At 38.6% G+C, this 17,159-nt stretch overlaps 1 protein-coding gene across 1 annotated transcript in view; it reads right to left on the reverse strand.

The window, feature by feature from the left end:
• The window catches only part of bmp6 (bone morphogenetic protein 6), a 31,638-nt gene extending 19,373 nt beyond the window's left edge, over window positions 1-12,265 (reverse strand). The window contains exon 1 of the mRNA XM_027013639.3: window positions 11,113-12,265. Within this exon, the coding sequence (XP_026869440.2) occupies window positions 11,113-11,518 (406 nt within the window). The 5' untranslated portion in view covers window positions 11,519-12,265. The remainder of the gene's footprint in view (window positions 1-11,112) is intronic.
• Between the last annotated feature and the right edge of the window lie 4,894 nt (window positions 12,266-17,159).

The following is a 17,159-nucleotide window of genomic DNA, read 5'->3' on the forward strand; positions in this document are numbered from 1 at the left end:
CATAGTTTATCCACTGTAATTTGTGTGTGTGTGTGTGTGTGTGTGTGTGTGTGTGTGTGTGTGTGTGTGTGTGTGTGTGTGTGTGTGTGTGTGTGTGTCTATGTGTTCAATATGGCCTTGTGTGTCTTGGGTGTTGAATGGTCAGCTGCTAGTTCTTTAGCTGGCTTTGCAAATTCATCCATATTCATTCACATGCCAATGCAAGCCAACGACCTGTCAACAAATATAATAACCTTTTTATACAAAGGAAATTCCATAAAATAGAGGAAATGGGCTGGAAAATAAACAGTCCCCATTCTTTCCTTCCATTCTACATATAGAGACATTCATAAAGAAATAACAATCCAGGGAGTACAGCTGACAAAATATTTTCAGGACGGGCTTATGGTGCTGCATGCTCACAGAAGAAGAAGTCTGGATCTTACTCTTATTGTGGGTCTCGGAGCTGTCAGACTAAAAAGTAAACTCCTCTAGGGACACCAAAGATGCTTGAACCCATTCGCTAGGAGACCAATAATGTTATCCAAACACAGACAAACAAAACCAGCCCATGGTCATGATTATGACAGAGCTGTGCGCATATTTCCAATAGCAGATGGAGGAAAACGAGGGATTGTGGGGGGTGTAGTTCGCTAATTAGCTTGTTTAGATTACCATTATATAACATCTATGAGAGAGCATCCAACCTCCCTTCTGAGATTAAATTAGTACTGTATTCTAGCTAAACAATGAAAATACATAGACTCAACCAATGTCCAACATCACACAAACTGGTGTATTATATCTGGAAAATTGATATGTCTACATATAATATGATACAAAAATAGATTATCAGATAGGGGAAATATATGGACTCTCATAAAACACAGAAACATGTTTTGTTGTTGGTGGTGTTGTTTTTGCACCAGTGAAATGAAAGTGCATTTTGCACTTTGTGGAGAACGTAAATGCTCTAAACTCCACGTGCCTCTGATGTTTTCTGAAGTGGTGCCAAACACTACAATCATTGAGTCTGATTCCTTCTATCACTGTATTTATTTGGAAATCACTGACCATCAGACTGGGGCCCAGTAAAAGCAGATACCTTCACTTTGTTATTTCCCTTCAGCTGGACTCTTGATGATTCAGTCAGTTTCCCTGGGAGACGCCATGGTGTGACGGGGCCTGTGATGGCAAGCCTGCCTGCCTCTCCTCCACAGACCCTCGCATGCTGCTCTGCTGTTTGTGTCACACGTTGGGAAGTAAACATACACAACGACAACACTGTCGTTTTCACTCCATTCACATCAATTCCTTTTTCACCCCCGAAACTGCACACTACTAATTTTAGCATTTCTGCTTGTAAAGGTAGCCAAGTCTGGGATGATCTCTGTCAAGGATACCTTTTAGCCTCCAGAGCCTTTTGGAATGTTATTTAAGGGCTTATCCCTGGGGTACAAAGGAGAGAAAGGGAAAGTATTTTGGGTGTTCATGTGCTTTCCAGCTAGACTTTGTGTGTGCGTGTGTGTGTGTGAGAGAGAGAGAGAAAGAGAGAGACAGAGAGAGACAGAGAGAGAGAGAGCGTGTATGTTATGTGTGCGTGCGTGTGTTTATCACTTTCTTCCGGTGAAGTGCATGTGAATGCATTTTTGTATTTGTGAGTGTATTAGTGTGTATGTGTGTGTGTGTGTGTGTGTGTGTGTGTGTGTGTGTGTGTGTGTATGTTTCTGTCTGTTTGCACACTTTATGTGAAGACCTGCTAGAGTGATCTGTGTGTGCTGCAACAGGTGTGTGTGTGTGAGAGAGAGAGAGAGAGAGAGAGAGAGAGAGAGAGAGAGAGAGAGAAGGAGAGAGCTCAGGGCAGGCTAGAGAGGCAGATGTAGAAGAGGAAGCCACTGTCAGGCGGCAGAGATAGATCTCTCCTGAGGGATCAGATAAATAAGGAAAAAATATCTTTGAAAAAGGAAACGCAGCTGTTTCCAAAGGAGAAGTCAAAATATTGGTGGCGAACATTCCAGAGCAACAAGTACATCAGCCAAGCCTGCCCTCTCTTTCTCCTTCCAGTACCCTCACTGTCCCACCCACTGACTTTATCCTCATCACAGTCTGTCTTCCTCCCATTTCATCCCTTAGTCCATTTGAAATCTCCAAGATAGCCTTGATACACTAAGCTAATTTTCCTAGGAATGTGTGGATTGTTTCTGTGAAAAAAAAACAAAACAAATGGTTGCTAGATGCACAGAAAGTTGTGGGATGTTTGTGTTTTTGTTTCACAGATTAGCAATTTTGAAGCATTCTAGCTCAACACTCAAATGAGTGTGGAGCAGCAGAGTGAGCCTAAGCAAATGATACGATTGCATGTGTTCTCTTCTTTCACCTTAGCACTTGAACCAAAGCAGTCCAACCCTAAAAGAATCTTGTGATCAATTTTGTAGTCCACTAAACAGGCCTTGGGGGGAAAAAACAATCATAACATTTTGTAGCATAATTTTAGAGATCCTAGACTGTTTCCTGATTCTGCAGTGTACTGCTTCTTTAAGATAGCTAGCTGTGAAAATATCATACATAAATTGGAAGCATAGGAACCAATTATGTTCATAAAATATGGAAAAAAAACCCGATCTTGTTACATTTACATTGCCTGTCTCTTGTCTATTTACACCTGTTCCTAACATTGCCTTCTTTTGTTTAAAGATAATGTAGAGGCTTTTAAATTGTAGATAAGACTCTTCTGTATTGCTTTATGGTACACTGACCGAACACTTACATTTGAATTGTGTCTCTAATCCGAAACATTCAGCATGTTGACATTTGTTGTTGGTGGGTGTGCAGTAAGCAAAGTCTTCATCACATGCTGCTACAAGACATCGAAAGAGTTAAATTCTTGGCTAATTTTTAAAGATCTGGCATGGCACAGTACTTTTGTTTGTATACAAATGTGAAGCAAAGGATGTCTTCAACTGAGTAAGAATTATTTGGCCTGCAGAAATCTTCCCCGTAACAGACACCTCACCTGTCTACTGGCCGCTAGATTTATTGTGGTCTCAGGGCTTGACAGAGTCAACACAGAGTAAATACATGGCAGTCATACATCTCCCATGGCACAGTCAGTCAGTGTGCATGCATGCTTATGTGAGAGTGTGTGAAGACGAATAGATTGTAGGTTTGTGTGTGCATGTGAGTGTGTGTGGGGGGGGCGGTGGGTATGAACAGTGTGATGCATCAGTTGAAATGTGTGTGTAGTTGAGGGAGGAGGAAAAGAGGACAAGCAGAAGAAGGACAAGCGGGAGAATAACCTCTCCTTCTATCTGTCTCCTAATACTGAGAAGTCAGTGTATTTACTGCTACTGTAGTTCATTTCTATCTGTTTATCTCATTTTTCCTTTTTTTTAAATATATCATGAAAGTTAACTTTTCTTCTCTACGCTAAGTTTTAAAGAGCAAACTTGCCAGCAGCAATTTCATGCAACAGGCAATTATGCTCGCCTAACAAGCAATTTCGTTCCCATAGTTAGTAGTCTAGTCGTCATCTCATTCACGTCATACAAAGAGCATTCACTCAGCCAGCACGTGGTAGGGCATTTGGCCTTAGACAACCATTAAAGAGACAAGGATCAAATCATTATAGACATTTTCACTCAGGATAGAAAGGGATTCTGCATATAACTATATCTGGCATAGTGTTTGTGTAACACCACATTTTGGAGAATAATCTTCATCTCATAGTGACTGTCTTTGTCAACAGGGAGCACCTCTGTAACCTCGGTCTTATGAATGCAAATACCTTTCCTGCAAAAACTGTTAGAAACAGAGCTAGAGAGTCTTCTGCTCCTCTTGTTGATGACACAACAGTGACTTTAAATTTATACATGCTCAGATTTTAGCAGGGATAATACAGATATGGTTACATTGGTCTCAGTCCTCTTGGTGTCTTTGTGGATAATTAACCTCAAAATGCTTCAGCACCCCTCCCCCAGACCAGGGTAATATGCTAAGGTAATGCATCGTTTCCTAATTTAAATCAACACTGTTGTGTTTATTTAGTTTTTTTTAGTGTGTTTCTTAGATGTACTCAAGTCAAAATGTTAAGGATTAAATATGGTAATCTAAAACTGAATACAGTATAAAATTGCTCACTTTGAAAGGATAAGGATGCCCATAGACTACATAGACTAATTTTAGTTTTCACTATTTTACAGATGCATGTATAAAATCATATGAATATAGTGTTTAAAATGAATGTACTCCACGTTCATTTTAAACACTATGTCATAACCCACATGCAAGTGGATGTGGATGGGCATTGGGCTGTTGCTACCATTTATGATGTACAGTTTTACATTAGTGGCTCTCATTTTGGAACTCCTAAACAATCTATGATAACAGAATATGACCATATATTTTGCAAAAATTCTATGAAATTTTATTAAAATAATTTTTATCTACTTATAAAGTGGTCCTTTGAGGGAGACATTTTTGCCCATTGTGATGTTACTCAGAAAGTCCTAGTTTATTTAAACTCTTACAAAGGTAATCACACACCATATCTCATCCTTTCTTTTGGTACTGATAGTAACAAGATACTTAGAACCCCTATAAATGATGATGACCTTCCAGATCCAGATGAATTGCACATTTGAGATACCAAACCTTTATCAACTGATCCATGGGGTAAATTCATCACTGAGCTCTATTTTGGGCATTTGTCTTATATGAGAAAATACATTTTTAGAAAGTTTTCCCATGGATCAATGAACAATTATGAGCCATTAAACAGATCCATTTTACTGTAGAAGATATGTCATGTGCAGATCATTGTTGCATGCAAAGCAGAATATTTTTCAAACTGAATTCTGATAAAAAGAGAAGTACCTAACTTGGTCTGCTAAAAATAAGGCCTTGATGTTTTTTTCTGTGTAACCAAAAGCTATAGTTAAGGACCATGCTATAACCCTCGATGCTGCTTTATCATTCGAGCCATATAAGAGTAACAGCTCTAAAACTGCATATTATAATTTAAGAAACACAGCTACATGGTGCTGAGGGACAAAGACAGCTATTAGATTAAGACTACTGTAGTGTTACTGACCGCCTTAGATATTAGATTAAGACTCCTGCAGTGTGTACTGACTGCTTTAGCTATTAGATTAAGACTACTGTAGTGTGTTACTGACTGCCTTAGATATTAGATTAAGACTCCTGCAGTGTCTACTGACTGCCTTAGCTATTATATTAAGACTACTGTAGTGTTACTGACCGCCTTAGATATTAGATTAAGACTACAGCAGTGTTACTGACAGCCTTAGATATTAGATTAAGACTACTGCAGTGTGTTACTGACTGCCTTAGCTATTAGATTAAGACTACTGTAGTGTTACTGATTGCTTTAGCTATTAGATTAAGACTACTGTAGTGTTACTAACTGCTTTAGCTATTATATTAGACTATTGCATTGTGTTACTGACTGCTTTAGCTATAAGATTAAGACTACTACAGTGTGTTACTGACTGCTTTAGCTATAATATTAAGATTACTGCATTGTGTTATTGACTGCCTTAGCTATTATATTAAGACTACTGCAGTGTGTTATTGACTGCCTTAGATATTAGATTAGACTACTGCAGTGTTACTGATGGCCTTAGCTATTATCTTAGACTACTGCAGTGTTACAGACTGCCTTATCTATTAGATCAGACTACTGCAGTGTTACTAACTGCCTGCTCTACTGTCTCTAGCTAATCTCCAGTTAATTCAGAGTCTATCAACCTGTATCCATCCCATGAAACTCCAATGACTTCCTATTACATTGTGCATGGATTACAACGTCTTGTTTATAATGTTTAAAGCCTTTAATTGTCTAGGTCTGGCATTTCTTGCAGGTCTATTATTAAACACTATAGACTTCCAAACCACCTTGTTCAGATGAGACAGGCTGCTAATCCATGGGGTCACTTCCAACTCAGCTGTTTTAAGGTCTATTCTTAAATTTTGGAATACTGTTCAATGGAATATTAGAAATGTAAACATTTGAAATGCACATTAACATATACTTGTTTAAACTTACTTTATTGTCTTTGATTTTAAACTTTGTAGTTATATTTGACAAATGCTTAATTAGGGATAACATATTTAAAATATTTTAGAAATATTTTTGAAATATTGTGAACTATGAAAATTCAGCTTTTCTGTCATCTTGTCATTGGTATACTGGTTGTAATAGAGTTGCCCTTACGTTCCACAATAGTGTGTGTGTGTGTGTGTGTGTGTGTGTGTGTGTGTGTGTGTGTGTGTGTGTGTGTGTGTGTATTTCTGTTTTTCTGTAGGCAATATCATCTCCAACTATATGAACTCTAATTCCATTCTCTTTTTTTGTCTTTCAGGACAAAAGTTCATTTTAATTCATCCTTGTTCATCTACATCTCTTTTTCTCTCTTTTCTCATATCTTTCAGTGAGGAATTTGGTACTAGTAATTCATCCCTGTCTGCTCTTTGTCTCATTTGCTGTGTCCCAGGTCGGGTTTTTGTTTACTGCTCTATTGTTAAAGCCACCGTGCTGTTTTCACTTTTCATCTCATTTCTGCAAGCTGTATTTTACTTTTTATTACATGGTGATAAATCCATGTGTTGGGAGTGGGGCTGGAATGCAGTGTTCTGCCACAAGTGACATTCACTAACTTATTCTTATCATACCCCCTCTCCATGGCTCACAAGTACCTGCAAACACAGAGCAGCTAGAATGCACAGCTTCCCATGACAAATCATGTAGAAATAGTGCTCATTAGATCACAGTTTTCTTTAAAATAAAACACTATCAATATTCTTGTCAAGCCTTTGAACTATATCATAAGCCTTTTTTTATTGCTTTTCCACTTATTTGTCTGTAAATACTGGACCTTAAGGTGAGGGGTTTTCATGTTAGTTAATGCTAGTTTTCATCTGAATACCTTTTGTAGCTCTGGTCATCCTCCCTGATACTGCATCACTACCGACCTGATATTTTAAGTTTTGCCCATGTGTAAGGTTTATTGTCACACATTATCATAACACATAAGTATCACTCGGGGGCGAATTAGAAAAATTATAGTGGAAAGTACAGTATGACACATTACACCACATTTCACCCCAAGGTGTCTGCTGTGCTAGCTAGCGCATGTACTATTTGGACTCGATGCCAGCATGTCCCACTAACCACCTCAAAATAAGAGGTGTCTATCTCTGTACAGATCTGGTATCATAATTCCTTAGTGCTTACTGAACTCAGTTACAGCTATGCGAAACTGACCCAACGCATCAGAGTCTGAGCATTCAGCAGTCAGGTGTGCTGAGCAGGACTGATCCAGCAACAGTGCTAACCCAATACCTGATAGTACAAGATTTTTAAAAAAAAGTGAGTATGAAAGTCAGGTAAAGCAGGTACCCATAGAGCCCTGTGCATTCTTCATTCCTCTGCTCTGTGGCATCAGCACTGGTGTGATCTCAGACAGCTGTGGTGTGGGATGGAGTTATATGAAGCATTCTTCAATACAAAAGGGAAAAAAAACCAGGAACGTCTGCCCAGACCTCTTATCTCTGACCTCCTGGTCACCAACTGTGTTCTGTGTGTGTATGTACATGTTAGCGCCAAGACTAAAAGTCGCATACTTGGTTAGATAATCAGCCTGAATATGTTTACTTCATCTAAAGAGTGGGAGAGAAGGAACAAGGACACTGTCGGATGCTTCAGCTGTTGGTTTGTAAACAAAACATAACTGCTATGTTGTCTTCATCAACATGTCCATCACAAATATTTTGCTTTATGAGCACTAAAGATGTTTTCTTACATGCATATATTACAGTGGATAGTCCCCAGCAAAGGTTCTATTTAATCGAAGCCATTTAGCCATGTCCTACAGTGTAGACGCTGAGGCATTCCCCCCCAAAAATCCACTTTCTTTTATTGTGAGCTGCAACATAGCTGAAATTCCTCCCTTAATTTCCATGTTAACTCCCTTCTTACCAGACAGGGCAGATATGGCACTCCTCTGTGTTTGGTCCCTGGGTAGTCTTTCCCGAAAGGATAACCGGTATTACTCAAAGCCGCACAGCAATTAATTCTTAGATCATGCCTTACTAATTATACTTGATCAGACTTGGCCACAGGTACATGTTCAACTGGTAAATGAATTACTTACTGTATATTTGGAAATCAACAATGTGAAGGGACTTTGAATTACTTTTTTGAATTACACAAGAGGAAAAACTTAAAAGCATTTTCTAAAGGACATAATGCGAACAATAAACCAGGATTGTCTAGACTCTGTTAAGCTCCTGAGAAAATCCCTACCCTTAGTGTGTATATAGGCTTTGTAGTCACAGAGACAGGAACCTTTGCTTTAGTCTTGGGGGCCTGTGCTAAATGAAGGACTGACAGCTACGTTATTCTAGCAGCAGTTTGGGGGGGGGATGGGGGTTGGAAGAGAAAGAGATTTTTCACTAGATCAGAGATATGTAACCTGCCTTGGATTATATTTTGAAAAAGGCCATTTCATTGGTAATTTAAGAAGATTCATTCAATCCAGAAATACACAAGCCACAACACAATCTTAAATAAAAAGCCCCAGTGATATGAGCTCTGTAAAGAACAGAAGCAAAGAGAAGCTTTATTCCTTTAGGGTTTTCCCTGGATTACTGGAAGATCCCCTCAGATAGAAATAAGGGCAAACACACAACATTATAGGCACACAGAAGTCCAGGGAGTGTTTTCAGGCTTCATGTGCCAAGAAAAGCTCAACAGGCACTGGTAAGAGCATAGCCCATCATGGATCAGGTGGACTGACATTAGAACAACACTGACATTTACTAGGATCTGCTGATTCACACGACGTTTTGCACTCCACTCAGACAGTGGACACCAGGTTTAATGAGTGTGTGTGTGTGTGTGTGTGTGTGTGTGTGTGTGTGTGTGTGTGTGTGTGTGTGTGTGTGTGTGTGTGTGTGTGTGTGTGTGTGTGTGCGTGTGCGTGTGTAAAAGAGAGACTACTCTTCAACATCAAAAGGGTAACTGTAATTGTTACCACTTGAAAAATGACAAATACATACTGCATATGAATGTGTAACCTTTATTCTGTAGGATGTCTACTTTCATAGGGGAAATATTTTATGCTTATTTCTTGTTCTTTTTGTAGTCAAGAAAATATGCACAGGTGTTCCTGACGTGTCTCATTCGTTACACTTGTTTTATTGACCAATACCTTTTTGGATGGGAATGAAAAACCAGTTCAGTAAACATCAGTGCACATGTTCCTTTTCTCCAGGCAGTTCGGCATGACTCATGAGCGCTCTGGGAGGATCATAACTGAGCCATCTAAAAACCACTAGCAATTACCCACCCCTGAAACAAAACCTAAATAAACAAATCAGTAAATAAATGTACAATCAAGACCACCGACCTCGTGAAAGAGCAAAGGAAGTAAACATTGAAGCGCTATGGCCGAGCCGGCCGACAACTGGTAGTCAACAAAAACCCGAATTATGTCCAAAGCAGATGGCCCGTTTTGGCTGAAGTAACATTAATTGCAATCGCATTCAAAGAGCTTTGCTTTCTGTTCGTTAGAGAGGAGAACGGCCAGCTACAGCGAGAACACTAAGCACTCTACCTGGTAAAGACAGATCGAAAGGTCAAGGAAGAGGGTGGTCTGCGCGTTTCTGTGACGCGCACTGCTAAAGAAAAAAAAAAAAACTATTTGCGGCAAAGAGCCAAATTAGGCCCCGCTCTCACACACCCAGGGAATTGCAGGCGGATGGCCACAAAGTAAACCCTAATTAGCTAGAACTACATCATGTTGCGCAACTACCGACCGGAGCTAACTTTTCCTAAATGGCGCCATACCAGTAGGTGTTTTCCTCTTGAAATCCATTAATCGCATATTAACTGCGAGGTATAATAGGTCTTAAGTAAATCTTCTAGATTGTTATTTACGCAATCAGTTTCCTCGATCTTAAAATACAAGGAAAACTGATTTAACAGATTTGGTCGCGGTTTCCTGCTTTTGTGGGGGATTATTTTTGGAGATTTAGTGCTTTAGGCAACCCTAGGAAATCGTACAGCGTGGCAAGCGAATAATAGTTTTCCAGTCTCTAATAAACTAACGAGTAATCCGTGTGTTAGTCCTAAGGCTACGTATAGGCAACCTACTAAAATCTACATAATGCTCCAATTATACATATAAGGTAACGGATACTGGTTTGCGATTATTCACTGGAAAATGTGTGAATATAGTCGAATTTGAAATTTAAATGAGCAGATTTTAAACGGTATATGCTATTATGCAGGCTGCAGTATGTAGTTTAAAAGTTGCGTAAACGTCGCAATAGGTCTGTGCTAAATGTTCAATTGGCTAGGCTACATGAAATTGACTGTGTAAGACACGCATCGAACGCTGATTGGTGTTCTTTTTTACAAAGGATAAACGTTATAAGAATTCATAAAGACGAGCTTTGGTGTTTTCCTAATTACACGCAGGTATTGAGAAACACAAGTAGCCTATTTGCAGTTACTTTTTCATGTTATTAATTTTTAATGACTCGTTCCACCTGTGTATCTGACTGGAAATTCGCAGTTACCTTCACGGCGTCCTTCAGTATATCCTACTTATTACTATTAATAAATCTTCTACCACGTCGAGCATTTACCCTGCTTAAATTTTACTGTGTTGTCTCACTGCAGGTGAAGGGTCGCGAGTATGGATCATATTGTCAGACCGATCATAACTTAATCTTACACAGTGGCACACTACGCGGTTGTGCATGCAAACAATATCAGGTTACTTCCAGGTGTGTATGTTGTTTACTAAACCTTACTCTAAATGTTTAACTAAACTTCAGTTAAAATTATACGGAGCAATATAGTGCGCAAAATATCCCGGTTGACGCTCAGCGTTGAGACGATTACAGCGACATAGCAGCTGGGAATAACTTGCTTGAGTGATGTAATTTAGACCTCATACGTGTGATACACATTTATATGGAATTAAAATGCCAAAGGATTTTAGGGAGCGCATGTTCCCCCGCTGACCCCTATGATCCAACACTTTCCAGTAAATATTTCAGCGCAACTGAAAAACGTCACAAAAAAAAAAAATGTTTTGCGCTCACCTAAATTCACAAAGCTCATCACCATGTCGGCGTCATTCAAATAGGCATTGTCTTGAAATGTGGGTAAAGGGGGCCCTTGCGTGGTAAACATCGACTTATATTGGTCTAAAATTCCATCCACTTCATTTTCCTTCTCGCTGTTTATTGTGTTGTACAGGTCCAGCATGAAAAGTGGTGCTGAGTTGTACTTGCCGTTCCATTGATGCGGTCTTGGTCTGTGCGGAAGTCCAAGGATGGACAGTATTTCTTTTTGCATCTCCTTCTTTTCGCGAGTCCATAACCGCGGATGCATGGGGCTCGAATGAACCTCGTTATTGCTATCAAATAAATAATTGCTACCTGCAATAAGAATCATGCAACAAGAGCTCCACCATAACCCCGCAAGAGCAAACCAGTGGCTTTTCATCTTAGATCCAGTTTGCTGTGAGGAGGGGGAACTCCAAACTTTCCAAACTTCTATAAAACGAGTTTGTTCGGGAGGGATGAAGTGTGTTCCACTGTTCTTCTCAGAAGGGCGATATCACGGTCCTTTACGATAAAATCGACTCGGAACAGCACTCACGCCATAGGAGATATTATCCCGTACGAGACAAACAAAGTCGCGCCTCAAGGAATGTGATGATTTATTTAGCACAATCTCCATTAATTCCACGGCGTGATTTTTGTCTTCGGGTGAAAAATACGGGACGCTTGAAAGCGACCTGTTTTATTGCTTGTCACGCCGTATTTAACTGACAAACAAAACAAAAATGCTCAATAGCGCGTATTCCTAAAGAACGAGCTATAGCAATCGGGAGTTTAATCTCATTCACAAGACTCAGTAGAATTCCCACCGTTTGAGCGAACCGTGCGAAGCCTGTGGCAGTCTGAGAACTCCCTAAATAACGGGGATTAGGCAAGGTAGGGGAGCGCCTGTACATTGTACCCGCCTAGCATTAAGGGCAGAGGTGGAGCTATCGAGGAATGGATTTTAGATGACACAGCTAGTCACTGTGCCATTTAATTTCTGCCGCGATTAAGAAAATGTGTTATTTTCTAGAAATATCAATATTAACGTAAATGCAACTCCCCCTAAAACTTAAGTGTAAATGTAATCATCTGTTTAATCGGTGGGACCTTCTAGATGGCTGGACAAAACACCTCATTTGTAGCTGCTGTTGATTTTGTTCCGTGCTGCACTTCCAAAGTTCTAGTGATAAAGTTGTGTAAAACGCTAATACAGCGTTTTCTCTCTGGCCAAAGCACGACCCCTAACGACAGTGAAAGTAGCAGCAAGAGCGTCTAGTTCGTGTGGAGGAGAGGTCCAGTAACACCTCTTCGTGTCTCCCCAAAAGATTCCAGACGATTTAATCTTGTATAAGATCAGCGTGATGAACTTAAGTCGCTTAACAGTACTTTCAAAAGTTCAGTCGGTGTGTTTGAGATTACATGCATGGGACGACCACCCAGCCTCTGAGGGTGAATCAGATGCAGAGGCTTGAGACAGGCTTCCACACTGAACTTACACAAACATGCAGGGGGAGGCACGAGACTATGCTGCATGTTTATTTTATGGAGAAGGATTACAGGACACGTGTGTTCACAAACACACACACTATGTTGTGTCTGCTGTGGTCTGAGATCATTGTGATAGTTGTGGCGTTATCTCTAAGTGATTCATCTTATCTAGCAGTACTGTGGAGCATCAAAGCATGCCGATCCTAGACCAGCTCAGTCCATTCCCCCCACCCACATCATCTCCCTTCCAAGTGTTAGCTGTAAACAACACACAAGAAGACAGTGAGTACAATACACGTGTGTTTTCACCCGCACACACATCCACACAAAGAGAGACAGGTGGGAAGAAACAGTGCAAGAGAGAACATATCTATATGCACAGTATATTAACTACTATGATGTTTTGAATATCTATATGCACAGTATATTAACTACTATGATGTTTTAAATATCTATATGCACAGCATATTAACTACTATGATGTTTTAAATATCTATATGCACAGCATATTAACTACTACGATGTTTTAAATATCTATATGCACAGTATATTAACTACTACAATGTTTTAAATATCTATATGTACAGCATATTAACTACTGTGATGTTTTAAATATCTATATGCACAGCATATTAACTACTGTGATGTTTTAAATATCTATATGCACAGCATATTAACTACTACGATGTTTTAAATATCTATATGCACAGTATATTAACTACTACAATGTTTTAAATATCTATATGTACAGCATATTAACTACTGTGATGTTTTAAATATCTATATGTACAGCATATTAACTACTGTGATGTTTTAAATATCTATATGCACAGCATATTAACTACTACGATGTTTTAAATATCTATATGTACAGCATATTAACTACTGTGATGTTTTAAATATCTATATGTACAGCATATTAACTACTGTGATGTTTTAAATATCTATATGCACAGCATATTAACTACTGTGATGTTTTAAATATCTATATGCACAGCATATTAACTACTGTGATGTTTTAAATATCTATATGCACAGCATATTAACTACTACGATGTTTTAAATATCTATATGCACAGCATATTAACTACTGTGATGTTTTAAATATCTATATGCACAGCATATTAACTACTACAATGTTTTAAATATCTATATGTACAGCATATTAACTACTACGATGTTTTAAATATCTATATGTACAGCATATTAACTACTGTGATGTTTTAAATATCTATATGTACAGCAAATTACCTAATGCGATGTTTTAAATATCTATATGTACAGCAAATTAACTACTGCGATGTTTTAAATATCTATATGTACAGCATATTAACTACTGCTATGTTTTAAATATCTATATGCACAGTATATTAACTACTACAATGTGTTAAATGTGTTTATCTATTAAAGTTACTGCAGACTTGCTTGTGATGATCTTCATAATAACTTTGATCACGTCAACATATGTATCTGGGGAAAAAAGAAATATATAGTAATATAACTGAACTGATAATTAGTTCTAGAAATGTACATTTGCACTACTAAATTTTCAAACTAATTAGAAAAAGCAGAGTCTTTCAAAATTCTGTGCTTGTGTGTGGGGGTGTGTGTGAGAGTGTGTGTTTAGTGTATTTGATGATATGATGGGAGTCAGCTACTAAAAGATTTAGCCACTAAGTTGTAGATAAAACAAAACAAAAGCTTTACTCACTCATCCACATTCATCCATTTACTGTTTTAAACAGTCAAATGGCACATGGTCAAAGCAAGTATGCATTTGAGAGAGAGAGAGAGTAAGTGATTAGAGAGTGTGGGTGTCTATGTGTGCTTGTAGGAAGCAGAAAGGTTTGGTAAACAGATTGACTGTCCTGTCATCATATAGTCTAGACAGAGCTTCACCCTAATTAAGGAACACACGTGGTGTGTGTATGTGTATGTATGTATATGTGTTTGCATGTGTATGTATATGTGTATGTATACATGTATGTAAATGTGTATTTATAGGCATGTGTATGTATGCCTATATGTATGTATGGGAATGTATGAGTATGTATATGTGTATGTATGTATATGTATATGTGTATGTACATATATGTATATGTGTATGTATGTGTATGTGTACATATCATGCTTTTAATTAAGTTCCTCCCCTATATTCTAATCTAATCACCAAACCTTCACCTACAGAGTGTTTTTTGTCAAATGGCTTTAAAATTCCATTATAATGTAATTTGCACAATATAATTCAAACACATGGCATGACCAGCTGAGTTAACTAATTCAAGTGACAAGTCCACAAAACCTCTGTATTTTTTATTTGACCTCTGTATTTTTTATTTGACGCAAACCGGTCACTCTCTTGTGTGACGAGCCTTCACTTTTGAGTATTATAATGCATATTTGTATTCATTCAGTTTAGTTGATTACAATATGCCATCTCTGTGAATCTCCTCTATTTCTGCCTGACAGAGCTTCCCACCTGTACGATCAAAGGCAGCAAATGTTTCTTCTATAGCACAGCGTCTGACTGCAGGTGTCCCTCTGCTGAGAACAGGAATGAGCGTTCTAGCATAGCCAGAGTGGGCCTCTGTATTGTATGTTTTCAGCTGATGTTCCAGTCTTGTGCCACACAATAAAAGTATGCTTATGAATTTGGCACTCAACACAATTTTGTAAGCTTCAACTTTTTATTATTGCTATTCTTTTATATAGAAACTTAATAATAGATAGAAATAAGTATGACTAAACTGAATGTATCAAAAACCCTAGAGCTCATCTACGATGATAGCCCGAATATCGCACAGGTCACATTAGAGGTGTAGTCAGGTGCCAGCAAAGTATAAAGCTTAATGCCTGGTCAGTCAGATTACTTTCAATGCTGGTAAACATGTAAAAATGAGCCTTTACTCTAAATAAACTTAATATCCTTAAACCTAATAATCTAATAATGAAATAAATAACTGTTTTTTTTTTCTATATGAATATGTTGTTCGTGAATACAGAGGTCAACTCTGAATCCATTTAGCCTTTTCTTTAGCCTGAGTTCAGTTTGCCTGAGCCATGACCTGACTGTGGACTATTACCCTAACTGGCTGACATTCCCACTGGAACGTGTACTGTGGTTGCCTGTGTTACAGCCTTGAGGCTTTTATATGGAAAGGACAAAACACACTCATAAAAGGAATCTTCTAAATTACAATTTACATCACAGTTTACAATCTGTCCTGGCACCCAGGTGATGAAATGAACTTCCCCTGGCTGTCCATACAGCTGAGACACTGGCTGTCTTCCAGCAAAGACTGCAGATTCTCACTATGTACTTAAATATGTACTTTAAAAAAGTTTTACTGTCTTCTTTTCTACTCCAGCCATGGCTTTGGCCTGATATTATTCTTTACATTGACTTATCTCTGCTCAGAGAGAATATATATTTGATAGAGACTACAAAGCACTGTAAATAAGTAAGTTGCTCTGGACAAGGGTGCCTGCCAAATGTAAATAATGAGAATATGTTAGGATAAGATAAGAATATGTTAGGATAAGAGTTTATGTATTTACACTATTTTAAGCCTCAGTACACAAAATGTAAAACACAGATTATTGCTGAATTTAAGATGACTTTACTAAAGAGAAAATATTAAGTAACATAATATCTAAATACTATTATACCAACATGCCAGCACCTTCTGAGCTCCTACAAGGCTACCTGTCTAAGCGATGTCCATGGCCTGGAATCCAGTGCTCAGCTGCAGCAAGCACATCATACTCCCGTCACTAAGAAGCACACCTGGTGGGCGGGGCAGCCTGCAGAGCCAGGAGCCAGACACAACACACTGTTGCTGGAGACACAAACCATTCACAGAAAATGTACATGCATAAACCACACGCACATCAAATACAAAAACACAGGTACACACACATATACACCAAAATAACACAAAGCCATTCTGTTCACTGCGTAGGAAGCAGAGATTCAACAAATCAAACACAATCACATGCATACACAAATACATGAAAACACACTAGTCTCTTGAACCATTCCAACAGGAGCAGCTTGCGTTGGGCTTACTTCTGTTCATTCGGTACATGCCAAAACCAGGCAGGGGGAGCATCTCTTATGAGGAGTTTTCTGTTCTGTGAAAAAGATCTTGAATGTTGAGGTTTAATGTGTTCTACTTTAAGAGATCATATTAATTGGCACAAACTTAGGAAATGGAACAGATTAGTGAAAGTCATTCATTTCTGAGAATCAATAAAATGTGTCAGCATAATTGATTTAGCTGGAATCTGCATTATTGGATCTGAATAGAGAGAATCAAAAGGGATAAAGGTTGAAACAGCATGGCAGAGCACATGACCATTTGCAAAGGTTCACTGTTGAGGGAAACTGAATGAAGCACCCTCTGTTTAGTGTGCACAGGAACAGATGACCTGGTATTTTGCAGGCTCTGTGTTAAACCTAGAAAATGGGGAGCAAGGCTTTAGCAGAGTATGGTTCTTTTTCAGTGGCTGCTTGTTACAGAGGTAGATGTGATGTCATTAACCTGAGA

The sequence above is a fragment of the Electrophorus electricus genome, chromosome 1 (genome assembly GCF_041902795.1).
Source record: "Electrophorus electricus isolate QZ-2024a chromosome 1, ASM4190279v1, whole genome shotgun sequence".
Classification (NCBI taxonomy): Eukaryota; Metazoa; Chordata; class Actinopteri; order Gymnotiformes; family Gymnotidae; genus Electrophorus; species Electrophorus electricus.